The 15,201-nt window shown below is 24.0% G+C and overlaps 9 protein-coding genes across 9 annotated transcripts; 6 read left to right on the top strand and 3 right to left on the bottom strand.

The window, feature by feature from the left end:
* Positions 1-512: 512 nt before the first annotated feature.
* On the bottom strand, positions 513-1,646 carry AAJ76_900056928 (hydroxymethylglutaryl- synthase; the record flags this gene model as incomplete). Its single annotated transcript, XM_024476609.1, has 1 exon — positions 513-1,646. One exon carries the CDS (start codon positions 1,644-1,646, stop codon positions 513-515), a length of 1,134 nt encoding a protein of 377 aa, XP_024331676.1.
* A 167-nt stretch (positions 1,647-1,813) lies between these two features.
* On the bottom strand, positions 1,814-3,274 carry AAJ76_900055300 (atp adp translocase; the record flags this gene model as incomplete). The annotated part of the gene is made up of 1 exon (XM_024476607.1): positions 1,814-3,274. One exon carries the CDS (start codon positions 3,272-3,274, stop codon positions 1,814-1,816), a length of 1,461 nt encoding a protein of 486 aa, XP_024331675.1.
* An 861-nt stretch (positions 3,275-4,135) lies between these two features.
* AAJ76_900054438 (uracil-dna glycosylase) lies at positions 4,136-4,903 on the top strand (the record flags this gene model as incomplete). Its single annotated transcript, XM_024476606.1, has 1 exon — positions 4,136-4,903. One exon carries the CDS (start codon positions 4,136-4,138, stop codon positions 4,901-4,903), a length of 768 nt encoding a protein of 255 aa, XP_024331674.1.
* Positions 4,904-5,007: 104 nt separating this feature from the next.
* On the top strand, positions 5,008-8,451 carry AAJ76_900053566 (dna repair protein rad50; the record flags this gene model as incomplete). Its single annotated transcript, XM_024476605.1, has 1 exon — positions 5,008-8,451. One exon carries the CDS (start codon positions 5,008-5,010, stop codon positions 8,449-8,451), a length of 3,444 nt encoding a protein of 1,147 aa, XP_024331673.1.
* A 49-nt stretch (positions 8,452-8,500) lies between these two features.
* On the top strand, positions 8,501-9,727 carry AAJ76_900050073 (phosphatidyl inositol-3-kinase; the record flags this gene model as incomplete). Its single annotated transcript, XM_024476602.1, has 1 exon — positions 8,501-9,727. The coding sequence occupies one exon, from the start codon at positions 8,501-8,503 to the stop codon at positions 9,725-9,727; it is 1,227 nt and encodes a 408-aa protein (XP_024331672.1).
* Positions 9,728-9,849: 122 nt separating this feature from the next.
* AAJ76_900048724 (tfiif-interacting ctd phosphatase) lies at positions 9,850-10,566 on the top strand (the record flags this gene model as incomplete). The annotated part of the gene is made up of 1 exon (XM_024476601.1): positions 9,850-10,566. The coding sequence occupies one exon, from the start codon at positions 9,850-9,852 to the stop codon at positions 10,564-10,566; it is 717 nt and encodes a 238-aa protein (XP_024331671.1).
* A 95-nt stretch (positions 10,567-10,661) lies between these two features.
* Positions 10,662-11,357, top strand: AAJ76_900047912 (oxidoreductase of the short chain dehydrogenase reductase family; the record flags this gene model as incomplete). Its single annotated transcript, XM_024476600.1, has 1 exon — positions 10,662-11,357. The coding sequence occupies one exon, from the start codon at positions 10,662-10,664 to the stop codon at positions 11,355-11,357; it is 696 nt and encodes a 231-aa protein (XP_024331670.1).
* Positions 11,358-12,192: 835 nt separating this feature from the next.
* Positions 12,193-13,107, top strand: AAJ76_900046381 (oxidoreductase of the short chain dehydrogenase reductase family; the record flags this gene model as incomplete). The annotated part of the gene is made up of 1 exon (XM_024476599.1): positions 12,193-13,107. The coding sequence occupies one exon, from the start codon at positions 12,193-12,195 to the stop codon at positions 13,105-13,107; it is 915 nt and encodes a 304-aa protein (XP_024331669.1).
* A 268-nt stretch (positions 13,108-13,375) lies between these two features.
* AAJ76_900044221 (ribosomal protein s6 kinase) lies at positions 13,376-14,353 on the bottom strand (the record flags this gene model as incomplete). The annotated part of the gene is made up of 1 exon (XM_024476598.1): positions 13,376-14,353. The coding sequence occupies one exon, from the start codon at positions 14,351-14,353 to the stop codon at positions 13,376-13,378; it is 978 nt and encodes a 325-aa protein (XP_024331668.1).
* Positions 14,354-15,201: the final 848 nt, after the last annotated feature.

Below are 15,201 nucleotides of genomic sequence, written 5' to 3'. Positions count from 1 at the left end.
AAGATTATGAATTTAGAATAAGATAAATTCGATGTTTTATCAATACGCTAAACTGTAACATTATAACGTAATAATTTATTTATTGATTTTTTTTGGAGAAATGTCGGCTCGTCAGATTCTTAGAGCGTTCTTAGTTATAAAGTTTTTAGATTACTTCTTTACAAAATACCATTAATGTTTTCTTTAATTCTCAGATTAATCTCTTTTACGCTTTGCTCAACATTTTTTTTCTTGTCCATACTAAATTATCCTTTTCTTAGAGCTGTTAAACTAAAACATTTAACGAAAAAAATATTAAGAATTTATATTATAAATATTTTACAAATCAAAATGAATTGTACAAATTTAAATGAATGGTACAAATTTAAATAAATGTCGTAATTTTTATCTTTAATAAAAATGAAATGCAACTAGTTTTTAAACTACAACGAAATGTGAGATTCTACCTGCGTTATATAAATCACAATTTGTGACACAAACTTATTCTCCAAAAACATTTCAATAAATTAATTTTAATATTTTTCATAAGTTCTAAAATAATTTTCTTCCTTTGCAATTGCATAGCCTTTAATATTCTCATCCTCCACATCCTTTATCACATATTTACTCATGTTATCTAAAATGTCCTTATATTTTTCAAACGTTATAGATTTTCTTGCATCAAGTCTTTCCTTAAAATCATCAATTTCACATCCTTCTTTAACCTTTTGAATACAAAAGATAGATCCTACACATCCAGAACCAAAACTAAATAAACATACAACATCATTCACTTTTATTTTTTTACTCGATATAAGCGAAATTAAACTAAAATACAAAGATGCCGTATAAGTGTTACCATTATGTCTTGCTGCTAACAAAGAATCTTCTACCTTTTCCTGGGGTATATTGTATTCATTACAAATTTTACTAACAAGTTTTGGATAAGGAGCATGGAAAGCAATGTAATCAAAAATATTATGCGAGAAATCGTCAACTAAACCATCAAAAACCTTTTTAAATGTTTTTTTATACACTTCTATTGATTCTTTACCTTCAACATAGGGAAAAAATCTGGATTTATGTTTTAGAAAGTCTTTTTCATTAGAACTGTAAGTAAATAAAGTGTGAGGTAATACTTTATACACGGGATCCCTGCCTACTAACATTGCTACAGCCCCTGCACCTGATGTAGGAATAATGGGTTTATCATCATACATAGAAATATCTGTACAGACCACGATAGCATACTTATGTTTACAAAACGAAGATTCCATCCAAGCCAAACAATTTAAAAGTGCATTTGTCCCTCCATAACAAGCATTAATTGAATCACATCCACTTATAGAATCATTGTCTTTAAATAGCTGAAGTAAATAAGTTTTGATTGATTTAGCACCATCAAAATGACATTCTGATCCTACTTCTATTTTTCCTACATCTTTAACATTTACATTATATTTAACTAAAAGATTTTCAACAGCAGAAAGTGCTAAACTAACAACATCTTCTTTGTAGCCAACTACTCCGACCTCATGCATACCCAAGCCTATTTTAATTTTGTTTATGTCCCAACCTATTTCAAAAGCTACCTCAGATTCATCCATCTTGTTACATGGCAACTGATACTCGATACCTAGAATACCAACCGATTTCTCTTCTGTCATAATCTGGGGTAATATTTTTTTAAATACAAAAATATTGATTTAATTAACTACAGAATTGTTAGAATTTAAACAACTTAATTTTCTTGTAGTTAATCAAAAACATTAACAAATATTTTTTTTATTTAAACATATTATGATATCACAATTTTAATAAAATCACTATTTAATTAATTAAAATCAACATCTATCTCAGAATTTTGTTCAATTGATTCATTATATTTTTTACTTAAATAACAGACACTCCTGATCCACAAAAAATTTGCAAATATTAAAAATATAAAAGACACGTATGATACTTGTCTAATATCTGGAATTTCTATAAACGTCAAAAAAGTTCCATATAAAGAGATAATAGATTTACCAATTTTGATACATACACCATCATAAAAACTTTTAAATTTATACCTGTATTTAACAGGCACCCTCATAGAAAGCATTTCTTTTGCTAAATCAAATAAAACATATTTGGTAATTTTAGAAAATGCAAATCCAATGGTTGCACACCAATTTTCAAGATTTATTCTTAAGACCGATGGAGCTGTGCGCAAATTGTAAAAAGAAAGTCCTGAAATTAGAGCGGTAAAAAATATAGCAGCAATAGGGGAGGCAATAGATAGATAAAAGATCCTTGATGCAATGCGATTTCCACGGATTACAAAGTTATAAAATAATGATACAGCACTAATCGTTAAGGAAGTTGTTACTAAATATTTTTGAGAATAATCTTTCGGAGGCATATTATTAATTCTGCTTCCCGTAGATAAAGAATTTTTTAAGGACATATCAATAAATCCTGCATTAATAGCATAGATTAATGCCGCTGCACACATATTTCTTAAAAATTTGGATTGTAAAAGATCAAACGAGGATGTCGTTTTGTCTTCTTCTTTATTTATAGTTTCCTTTATTTCTTTAGTTTTAAGAGGAATATAACTTTTTAAAAAGTAAATTAATGTAGTTACAAAAGACAAGATCAAAAAAAACAAACTACTACCGTCAATTTTATCATGCAAACCTGCAGGAAGTATATTTGCTAATTCATCTTTTATATAAATAAAAGCTACAGAAATAATCATTGAAATGGCGGTGATTGTGGAAAAATTAGGAACAATTTCTTTCATTTCATCTTCTGTACAAGCATGATTGGCTAACGCATATAAAGCAAAACCAACTACTAGAGTACTCCACAACTCCGATAAGATGTAACATAAAGTACTTATCCACTCACTGTACATATATAAAAAAGGAGATAAGCCCATCAAGCTTCTAACTGACATCTTACCATCACAAAAAATATCTAGTGCCCATTGTGATCCTTTTTGGATTTTATATTCAAATGGAATTAAAAGAGAACCAATTAGAAAAAAAATGCCAATAAAACCAAAAATAATAAAATTCACAATACTAAGAATAGAGTACACATTTAAAGCCTTTTGGACATATGACATCATAAGACATATAATTGGCAGTGAAAAGAAAAGCTTTATGTAGTACAGTGACGAAGGAATTTGTTTTGTTATAATCACGATTTCTCTGTAAAATTCCAATAATGTGTTAATCACACATGCCATTAAAAATGTAAGTGACAATAATATTTTTACTTTTGGGAATTTTTTTGTCTTAGTCATTTAAGGGCCCGTTATAATTTTAATAATTTTGCTCTTAAAGGAGAATATTTAAATTAGATTTTCAATAATTAAAAAAGAGAAACCTTTTTGTACAATTACTGTCTTTTTATAGTTTCAATTCATTTTTTTACCATAGGTTAAATGTTATATAGAATTTTAATTATTTTGTAAAAAGTCAATTTTTTACAAAAATAAGCAAAAATAAAGTTATATTTATGATATAGAATTTAATATGTTTTACAATATTTAATTTTAACATCGTTTATAGTAATTTTGACAAAGCGTGTAAATATTTTGAGTTTATTTATGATTGTAAAATACTTTTTTATTAGCTTTTTTTTGTAAAACAAAACGTTTTTTTTAATTAAATAATGTGACAGTTGATGTTTTTTACATAATGTACTTTTTCATTATATTTAAGTTATTATAGATCTTAGTTAATCTTAAATTATAAATAATTTGAGATTAAATTATTTATTATTTATTTAAGTAAATTTGATAATTATTATATTCCTCCAATTATTTTAATTTATTTCATAAAGTTATAAAAATTAAACAAACACAAATGGTAAAGTTCACTAAAATGTCACTAATCCTTTGTATCAAATTTAATTTGTGGTCTGTTTTGATTAAAATTGCAACTGTTTAATTTACCTTGAAATTTGAAAATGTGGAATTTTATGTAAATTGATAAGAAAACAGAATAATTTATAAACATTTGAATACAAAAATAAAATATTGATTTTGGACAACTAAACGATATTATACTTTTTGTTAAATTTTGGTTATTTTCACATATTTTTTAAGAATACTCAAATGATGATGTGACTTTTAAAAAATTATTTTGCCCTCAACGGTTTAATGAAAGAAGTTAAAGCAGCAACCGATTTAGAACTGTTGGTTAATAAAATTGATAGCACGGGATATATTTGTAGGCTTAAGCAATCTGTTAAAACATGTAAAATATGCAACATAAAACATTTTATATCGCATGATTGGTTTACTGATTTAGAAAAAGAATTTAAAGATGATTATTTTGAAACTCTTTGTACAAAACTTCATGGTAAGGTGTTTTTTCCTAAAGTAGAAAATATATTTACTTTTACGTATTTTTTTCCGTTAGCAGACACAAAAGTTGTTATTTTAGGGCAAGATCCATATCACAACTTAAATCAAGCTATGGGTTTAGCCTTTTCTGTTCCCAACAATGTTAAAATACCGCCTAGCTTAAAGAATATTTTTCAAGAGTTAAAAAATGACATTTTAGATTTTGTAATTCCAAAACATGGAAATCTGGAAGCATGGGCTAAACAAGGTGTTTTACTTTTAAATGATGTACTTACTGTCGAACAACACAAACCTGGTTCACACAGCGATTTAGGTTGGGAAATATTTACCAAAGCAATTTTAAGTAAAATTAACGAAACATGTCAAAACGTTGTTTTTATTTTTTGGGGAAACTATGCTAGGTCTAAAAGTAAGTATGTAAATAAACACAAACATTTAGTACTTGAAGCCGCACATCCAAGTCCTTTTAGTGCTTATAAATTCTTTGGGTGTAAACATTTTTCTAAGACAAATGAGTATTTAGTAAAGAACGGAAAATCTCCAATTAATTGGAATTTATAGTTAATAGCTAATAAATGTTATGTCAAAAATATTTTTAAATTTATTTAAAACTTTATATAATTTTTTTTGATAAAAAAGTAGCATAAATCTTAAAACCCTTATAAATGACTTTTTTACATAAATTAGTAATTAAAGGTGTACGTTCTTATAATCCCAATAAAGCACAAACTATTGATTTTCAGCATCCATTAACATTAATTGTTGGGCAGAATGGTACGGGAAAAACAACACTTATTGAATGTCTTAAATACATTACAACTGGTACTCTTCCACCCAATTCAAAAGGAGGTGCATTTATTTACGATGGTGGATTAGCTAATAATACAGAAGTCAAAGCTGAAATAAAACTGTATTTGCATAATTTTTATGACAAAGAAATTGTAATTCAAAAAATTATTCAAACAAGCATAAAGCAAAAAAAGACTGAACAAAAAATTTTAGAATTTAATGTTTGGGTAAATAACAATCCAAAAGAAATTATTGATTTTGATAATACATTACGCTCATCATGTGGAAAAATAAATAAAGATGATTTAAGCAGTATTTTGGAGATAAATACTAGTATTCTTGAAAATATTATTTTTTGTCATCAAGAAGATACAATGTGGTATTTAGCGGAACCTGCAACAATCAAAAAAAAATTTGACGAAATTTTTTCTTCTACGCGTTATTCAAAGATTTTAGAAAATTTAAAAAAAGCAAAAAAAGAAATTGCTACGAAAAGTAAGGTAATAGACACAGAAATGTCATATTTGTTAAAAGCTAGAGATAAAAAATTTGAAATAGAAAATAAATGCGCAACATTAAAAGAAGATTTGGAAAAAAAGATTTGTAATATTTCTGCTCTCGAAAAAAACGAAAAAGATTGTACAAGCATTTTAGCTAATTTGAATACAGAACAAGGTAAAATTAACATTATTGTTGAAAAAAAGAAAGAAATTTCTAATTTCAAAAACCTGTCTAAAATCACATATACCGAAGATGAATGTAATAATTTATTTAAGACAATTGATATAGATGCTATAAATAATCAAATTATAGATTTAGAAAAACAGATTAAAAATCAAGAACAAGAGATTCAATCAATAGAAAAGAATAAGCAAATTTACGAACAAAAACAACAAGAAGTTAATAAGCTAGAGACAGAAAAAATACAGATTTTAAATGCTTTGCAAACATGCTCTGAAAATATTTCAGTACTAGAAAAATGGTTAAATGATCAAAAAGATCGATTTCAAACAAAAATTAAACTTGGTTTACAAAATGTAAAGTCAGATGACTATAAAAATATTTTTGAATTATTTTTTAAAAGTTATGATCAAGAGCTAAATAAAAAGATTAAGGTTGTAGCAGATTTAAAAAACCAATGTGACAAATATTATTTAGAGCTTGAAGAGAATAGAAAGAAAATTAAATCTTTAGAATATTTAAAAAATTTCAAATATGAAGAAAAAGATTATTTTGAAATTGAAAATCTTGATGAAATTCTTAAAAAATTAGAAAATGAATATGAGAAAGCAGTTAATTTAACAAGAGAAATGATTATTAATGAAGAAAAAATCAATAAAAGGGATTCTATTTTAAAGTTGTTACGAAACAAAACTAAACTTAAAGAAATTGATAATGTCAAAACTAATATAGAAAAAATTAAAAATACAAAAATAGAAATAAGAAAAAATGATAAGCTTTTAAATGAGCTAGAATCTTTAATTATACTCATAACTTCAAAATTTGAAAATTACAATGACAAAATTTATGATAATGTATCCTGCTTATCACATAACACAGAAGATACTGTATATTTGGACTTAAATATAGCACACAGAATTTTAGATATCAGTAATAAAAATTATCGCTGTTTTTTATGTGAACGATCAATAGAAAGTATGGATAAGTATAAAAGTAAATTAATAAATTTATCTAACAATGAAGCTTTAAGAAAACATAAAATTTCCGAGAATAATTATAACGTAAAAAAAGAAATACTTTCAAGGATTCAACAATTTAATGAAAAAACAAATAATAAATTCATGTTGAAATTATTTTCTACAGATAAAATGCAAGATTTTTGCGTCTATGTAACTGAACTATTAGATAATCTTCAAAATTATAAAACATCAATTAAGAATGAAATTAATGATTTTGAGCTATCAATTATAGATTTTGAGGAAGAGGTTAATATATGTAAGAATAATATTAATTTATTTAATGAAATAGAAAATTTAGATATAAAACCTATAAGCTGTGCTAAATTAGAAGATATTCAAAAAAATATTAAAAAGTACAAGACTTGCAAGGAGATAAAAAATGTTAAAATGCAAATGAATTATTTAGATGAATTAATTAGTAGAAATAATGTACTTGAAAAAAAATATGAAGATAAAAAGACAGAGTGTAAAAATAAAAACGAAAAAATGGAGGCGCTTAAAACCAGTATTTTTAAGAAAAAACTTGAAGTTGATTACAAATTAAATGATTTTTATTCTAAGAAACAGAATTATCTAGAATTAACAGAGAAACATAATAAATTGTCTCATAAACTTAATATATTGACAGAAAATTTTAAAGAGTTTAATCCTAACATGTTATCTGAAAAAATAGAACATAATCAAAAAAATAAAAATCTTATGTTCAGACTGAAAGATGAGCTTAATAACAAAAAGCAAATACTGTCGTCTGTCAATGAGCATTTAACGTACTATAAAAGTTTAAATAAATTTAAAAAAATAGAAAATGAAATTAAACTGCTAGAAGAAACCTTAAAAAGCAAATTTAATTTAGATATTAATACTTCTAGTAATGTAGTATTAGAATATTTAACCTCGCTTGAATCAAAAATAAAAACAATGAAAACTAAATATGATAAACTTTTAGAGAACAAAAACATACTAAAAGGTGAGATCAGTCAATTGAGAAACCAAATAAAAAGTTATGAAGTTGAACTACAAACTGAATATAAAGATGTTGTGCACATTTACAACAAAAAATATGTTGAAAATAAAATTATTGAGTTATCGTGCAATGATATCGATAAATGCATTACTGTTCTTGATAAAAGCATTATTGACTATCACTACAATAAAATTGAAGAAATTAATCTTAATCTTAAAGAATTGTGGTCTAATTGTTATAAAGGTAATGATATAGATTATATTAAATTGATAATCAATGAAAATGGATCTAAAAATTACAGTTACAAAATGATGATTGTTAAAAATAATATAGAATTAGATATGAGAAATAGAAGCAGTGCTGGTCAAAAAATGATTGGCAATATTTTATTAAGAATGGCTTTAAGTAGAGTTTTTTGCTGCAATTTTAATGTTTTAACACTTGATGAGCCTACTACAAATTTAGACAAAGAAAATGTAGAAAGTCTTGCCTATACTTTAGTAAATATAACAAAGACTAATCCTAATTTACAATTGATTATAATTACACATGATGAAGATTTTTTGTCAATAATGTGTAGAGAAAGTTTATCTTTCTATTATAGACTTACAAGAAATGTGAATGGTGATAGTGTTATTATTAAGGAAACTGCATAAACAGAAGTGTTTCAAAGTTTGTTTAAAATTATTAATTTATTTACTTAAAATGATGAGACTTGACAAACATATTTACAATTATTTAATTAGTAATAAAGATTATTCAGATTTATTATCAACCGAAAAGAAAGCGATAAGTTGTCAGAACAATAAGCTGTTAAAAAATAGATGCAAATTTTGCAGTTTTATATACAATTTATTCTACAGATTTAAAATTAACAACATTAGAAATATTTACTTTGAAAGTTCATTCATTGTAGTCATAAAAAAATACTTTTCTTCTGCACAAGCTAAAATGCCTAAAACGTTTACAAATAACAGGCAAGATTTTACATTTAGTCTAGATTGCAATATCAAATTTAAAAATATTAGTTCTATTTCGAGTGATATTTCAAAGATTTACAAACTTATTGCACATAAAGATTACGAAACTAGTACTTCAAATTTAAGATGTTTTGTAAAATTATTTAAATCAAAAAAAATTAGATTGCAAAAATTTTATAATTCAAAAACACTTCCTTTAAAGTTTACAATACTTAAAAAAGATATTACATTTACTTACATCTACAAACCCAACACAGATCTGTCAAATGATTTATTTGTTAGTCTCTTAAGCAATCATATATTTAAAATACTAAATATTAAATACAGAATGAGTAAAATACATTTAAACCAAAACTTAATTGAGATTAAAAAATCTAGAACTATAAAGAATTTTAGAAATTACAAAGATCTACGAAATACTATCTTAAAAGATTCTTACAATTCACTTAATAATTTTCTAAAAACATATGCAATATCTTTACTTATAAGTTATTTATTTGGAGTAGGAGATCGAACACTTGATAATATGATTATAGATAGTTATGGAAATTTTTATAATATAGATTTTGAATACATTTTAGGGGATGATCCTAAAATTTTTATAGATTTTGCTATACCAGATGTAATTTCTAAATTTCTTAAATCAGATATGTTAATTTATGAAAAATTTAAAAATTTGATTATTTTTTATTTTAATTTAATTCAAGAAAGCAGTTTTGAGATACTTTGCTATGCCAAAAAGTTACATAAAAATGGTATTTTTAATTTTCACTGGCATAAATTTGAAGAATATTTTAAAGAAAAGAATTCTATAAATAATAATTTTTTAATATTAAAAATAGATAGTGCAATAGTTGATCGTAGAATTAAGGTTATACATTTTTTAAATAAAGTGGGTAAATCTAGTGTTTTAAGGAAGTTACTGAATTTAGATATATTTAATTGTGCCTAAAACTTGTTCATATTAGTTTAAATTTGATTAATATTTATAAAGAGTGAAATTTTATATAAATTTATTTTTTAAGTATTTAATCTTATAGATTCATAAAATTACAAATTTTTGTTCTACCCTAAATGATTCACACCAATATTCCTATTTTCTCATCCTTTGCTTTAGCATTTGGCTGTACAAAAATTTTTAAAAAAATTTATGCCTCTTTTGACAGTGTTAAGACTTACAAATCTAAGAAGACTATTTTAGTGATAGATCCATTTACTACATTGTTAAATTATAAATTTTCATTTTGGAAATTTAATTATATTTTTACTAAACGTCATTTTACCGAAGAATTTATATTTAACTTAGGATACATGTATGATATTATTTTCATAACAGATAATAGTTTAATTAATAAGAATATTTATGATTTTATAGATCCTTTAGGAATTTCTGTGTACAGAATGTATACTCGAAATAAAAAAGGAGAAATTGAACATTTAAAAAAAGAAAATAAAGTAATAATATTAGAAAATAAAGATACAGAAGATTCTTGTAGTCTTAATATAAAACCATTCGGCTTATTATCTTCAAAATATGAACTTTTTGATGTAGTAAACTTTCTTACTACACTAAATTTTATGAAAGAAAAAAACCACATAAAAATTTTAGAATTTTATAAAAATAAAGATTTCTATATTTCATTTGATAAAATACAAAAGAAATTATATCAAATGAGGAACATGCTTAATCTTTTTAGTGTAAATAGATATGAAGAAATAAAAAAGCAGATTTATAAGGAAAAAATTAATAATTATAAAATTAACAAAGAAGAACTACTTAAATATAAATAAATCTTTTATCATAAAATTTAATATAACTTATAAGCTTAATTGTTTTTGATATATATGACACATAATATAAATATTTTTACAAGGCTACCCTATTTATGATATTAACAAATAAAACAGTTTGTATAACAGCTGGCAATAAAGGCCTTGGAAGAGAAATAGTCAAGTTACTATTGAATAAATGTAGTAGAATAATAATTATCGATAGATCTGAACAACTTCTTAAACATGATAAAATAACTTATATTAGAATAGATTTAAGTAATGAGAAACCACCTATTCAAGATGTAGATATTTTTATATCTAATCTGGGAATGTCTGTTGGTCCTAAAACAGTAGATGATATGTCCTATGAAGAGATGTGTAAAATGATACATGTAAACATTTCCTTACAAATATGGTTTTATAAAAATTTTAAGTATAAAAAGTTTGTGTTTATTAATTCTGTACTTTCTTATGTAGGGCTAGAAAAATATTCTTTTTATGCTGCCAGTAAAGCATTTATTAGAATTCTTAATCACAGTCTAATACGAGAAGGGAAGGATACACTGATTGTTTATCCTTATAAAATTGATACACCAATGTTTAAAGAAGTAAAAGATATTTATACTCTTAAAGCTGAAGATGTAGCAAAACAGGTTGTATTGGGAATAGAAAAGGATAAAAGGGAAATTTGGATACCTTGGTTTTTTAGAATATTTGTGTTTATATTTAGAATTATACCCTTCTGTGTTGAAAGTTGGATATTATCTAATGTATCTAAACTTTTTTTAAGAAAAAAGAAAGTTAATTAAATATTTTTAAATTTTACAATTTTATGCGCATAAATAGTTATAAAATATTTGAATATTTATAAACATTTAACTAATTTTGTAATTTATCATCAAAAGCAAATATATTTACATGTTAATTTATAATTTAAGAGGAAAGTACTTTAGTAAATATATTTATATAAATGTATACTTTAAGAGGAAGATACCTAACATTATGTTGTTTTAACATCTTTTAAGTTAAAAAACATTAATAATATTTAAGACTAACTAAACAAAACCTAAATTTATTATTTTTTACTTTACTGTTACATATATTACTTTCTTACAATAAAGGTAAAAAGACCTTTTCTTCTTGGCTTAAATTTCACAGCCTGTTAAATAAAATTTATATTTAAATACTTTTAAGTTGTAAAGAAAATTACAAAAGAATTTTAAATTATTTTAGAAAGTTTTATTTTAAAATTTATCAAAAAACATGTAATTAATTTTTTTGCTTATTTATGTAGTAAATTTTAGTGTAACCTAAAACTTTTTAAAATTTTGTGTATAAAATAAAAACAATCAAATTTGATTGTCAATTCTCAATAAATTACAGATTATTTCACTTTACTTCTTGAAAATTTACCGTTATATTTTATAATTAAATTCTTAAATAATATTAAATTTAACAAAATTTATAACAGTAAAATAATTTAGATTTTAATGATCTAAATTACAGATATAAATTAAGATTATAATTTATAAATTAAAAGACGTTAATAGTATATTTGCCATTCAATTATATACATTTAAAATAAATTTAATTAATTTTTAAATAATTAAGCGACTATTTAAATAATTTTTTTTCTTAATCCCAATGAATTTATTGGGTTCAATAGTTGGTATTTCAGGTGGAAATGGAGGATTAGGACTAGCCCTTGTAAAGATTCTAGTTAATATTTGTGAAGAAGTTGTGGTCGTTGATAGTTCTGACATGTGTCAAGAGCTTAGTGAACTTCCTAACGTTAGTTATGTTCGATGTGACTTGTTAAAAGAGAGACCTCAGCCTTTTACGGTTGACGTATTTATTGCTAATGTAGGGATGAGTATGGGGCCCAAGCTGGTTAAAGATGCAGAATTTAAAGAGATGTGTGAAATGATAGCACTCAACATAAGTAGTCACCTGTGGTTTTTTAAGAATGTGAAGCATAAGAAATTTGTATTTATAGATTCTGTATTAGCATTTAATGGTATGGAATATTACTCTATGTACTGTGCATGTAAAAGTTTTATACACACCTTTAATGAAGGTTTGCAACGGGAAGGACATGATACACTGATTGTGTATCCTTATAAAATTAATACTGATATGTTTAAAGAGATTAAAGATTATGGTACGTTAGATGTTAATAATGTGGCAGAAAGTGTAGTTGATGCTATAAAAACTGATAAAAAGTCTCTATTTCTACCTCGGGTATTTACGCTTACTGAGACAATTAAAGGTGCTCTGCCCAGTTTTGTAAAAAACTGGGTGCTGGACAGGATATCTAAGTATTTTTTATCTGAAGTGTTAGAAGGGGCTGCTATCGCAACAGAGGAGAAAGAAAGAGCTCCTATCACAACAGAGGAGAAAGAAAAAGCTCCTATCGCAACAGAGGAGAAAGAAAAAGCTCCTATCACAACAGAGGAGAAAAAAAAGGCTCCTATCACAACAGAGGAGAAAGAAAAAGCTCCTATCACAACAGAGGAGAAAGAAAAAGCTCCAACTTGTGCTATTAAGGAGTTTGACTAATAAATTGGTTCTTGATGATTGATTCTTAGTAGGTATAATTTTTATGTACTAATAGTTTTTATGTACCAGTAATTTTTTGCACCAATAGTTTTTTTGCACAAAAATATGTTGCATTCATTTTCTGGTAATTGTTCAATTTAAATTATAAAAAAACAAATTTTATATTTATTTGACAGTTTGTTTGTAAATTCTATTTAATTTTAAACAAACTATATAAATATTTACTATTTATGCAACTTTAATCTAAAAATGGTTGTCAAAAAATTTATTATTTTACATATGGATCTTCTACATCTACTGTGCCAAAATATCTAAACACTTTACCATATCCATCTTTAGTCTGATTTTTATAATAATCAGATGTATATATTTTATCTAAGTCTGCAGGGGATGCATTTTTATATTTATCTACTTCTTTAAAAAAGAAAGGTGGTTCTAACTCTTTATTGTACACTGCATCCCAGTTTACATTTTTGAAAAATTCGTGACTTTTAATTTGCATAAAATTAATACGCTTACTTGGATCTTTTTCTAATAATTTACAAATAAGATCCTTCGCATGACTATCTATAAAATCAGGAAATATTATATCATCTGTTAAAATTCCTTGTTTAATTGTATCATAAGAATCATTTTCAAATGGTGTATTTCCAATTAACATATGGTACAATATTATTCCTATTTGCCAAATATCTGTAGATTGTGTTATTATACCCGTTAAAATATATTCAGGCGCTGTATATTCTATAAAATCACGAACACCTCCGCGTTTTTCTAAAATGGCATTTAAAAAATCGTATTTCATTTTTATATGTCCTGCATCATTTACAAAAATATTTTTAAAAATAAAAAACCCATAGGTAAGTCTTTTACTATGTAAATATTCTACAGCTAAAATAATTTCACAAATGTAAAATTTTGCTGCTTTTTTGGTAAAAACGTTTCGTAATCTTAAAAAATCTATAAAATTCGTATTTGCAAAATCAGAAAATAAATATAAATTATCATAATCTTGAAATCCAAATAAAATATTTACTAAAAATGGGTGTCTTAATCCAATTCTTTTATAATATTCGTACTGTATTAATTTTTCTTCTTCATATTTTATAATAATAGGCTTATTCATTATTCTTAGTTCTTGTAAATTTGTTTTAACAAATTTGTTTTTAATATAAACAATAAAATTATCATAAAATATTCCACAATGTGTCTTTTTAATACATTTAACATCTTTCTTTTCTATCATTTGGGTTATAAATTATAGAAAATAAATTGTAACATATTAGAAGTTATTTTATATTTTAATGTCTTTATTTTATATTTATTTTGCGTAATTTTTTAAATGTCATAACATTTTCTTAGAATTTTTTTTAATTGAAATGTTCAAAATTCAATTCTAATTTTTGGACATGACTCACCGGCGCGTCATTGAGAATTTCTACAAATTATGCGGAATTTATTTTAAATGTTTTTATTTTGAGTTTTTGACATCAAACATGTTGATTTATATTTGAATCTGTCTAACTATTTGAATTTTAAAAATATAATTTTAAAAAAAATGTTGTTTTATATAGATAAAATTAAATAAAAAAGATACTAATACTTTTTAAATTTACTAGTTTTGTTTTGAATCAATTTAAAGTTTGACATGTACCTTATTTTTTGTCTTTTAACAAAAAAGAAAAAACTTTTTATTACTTTTCAAAATTGTTAAAAATGTCTATTTGTCTTAAAAGCTATAAAATATTGACAGCTTTTAAAAAAATTAATATAAAAAAAATATAATTAATCTAGCTTAATACACACTAAAGTATAAAATTTATAGACAATAAAGTTTTTTCATTGTATTTTAGTAAAAAAATTAAATTTATTTGGTGTTTTACATCTAAAATAATAAATTTTTAAATTGAAATTTTAACATAGTTAAGATTGTAATAGTACTTAAGTTTTATAAAAGTAACAATAAATAAATGTTAGTATCTAAAGAGTTGTCATATAAAAATATAATATTTACAAACCAGTTCTTAAATCAGCTTCATATTTCATTTTGTTAATAATAAAATTACAATAAAACAACTTTTAAAATTGTAATTT

Source organism: Vairimorpha ceranae (genome assembly GCF_000988165.1).
Source record: "Vairimorpha ceranae strain PA08 1199 chromosome Unknown NODE_9, whole genome shotgun sequence".
NCBI lineage: Eukaryota > Fungi > Microsporidia > Nosematidae > Vairimorpha > Vairimorpha ceranae.
The sequence above is the reverse complement of the archived record's forward strand: the minus strand, read 5'-3'. Positions and strand labels throughout refer to the sequence as shown.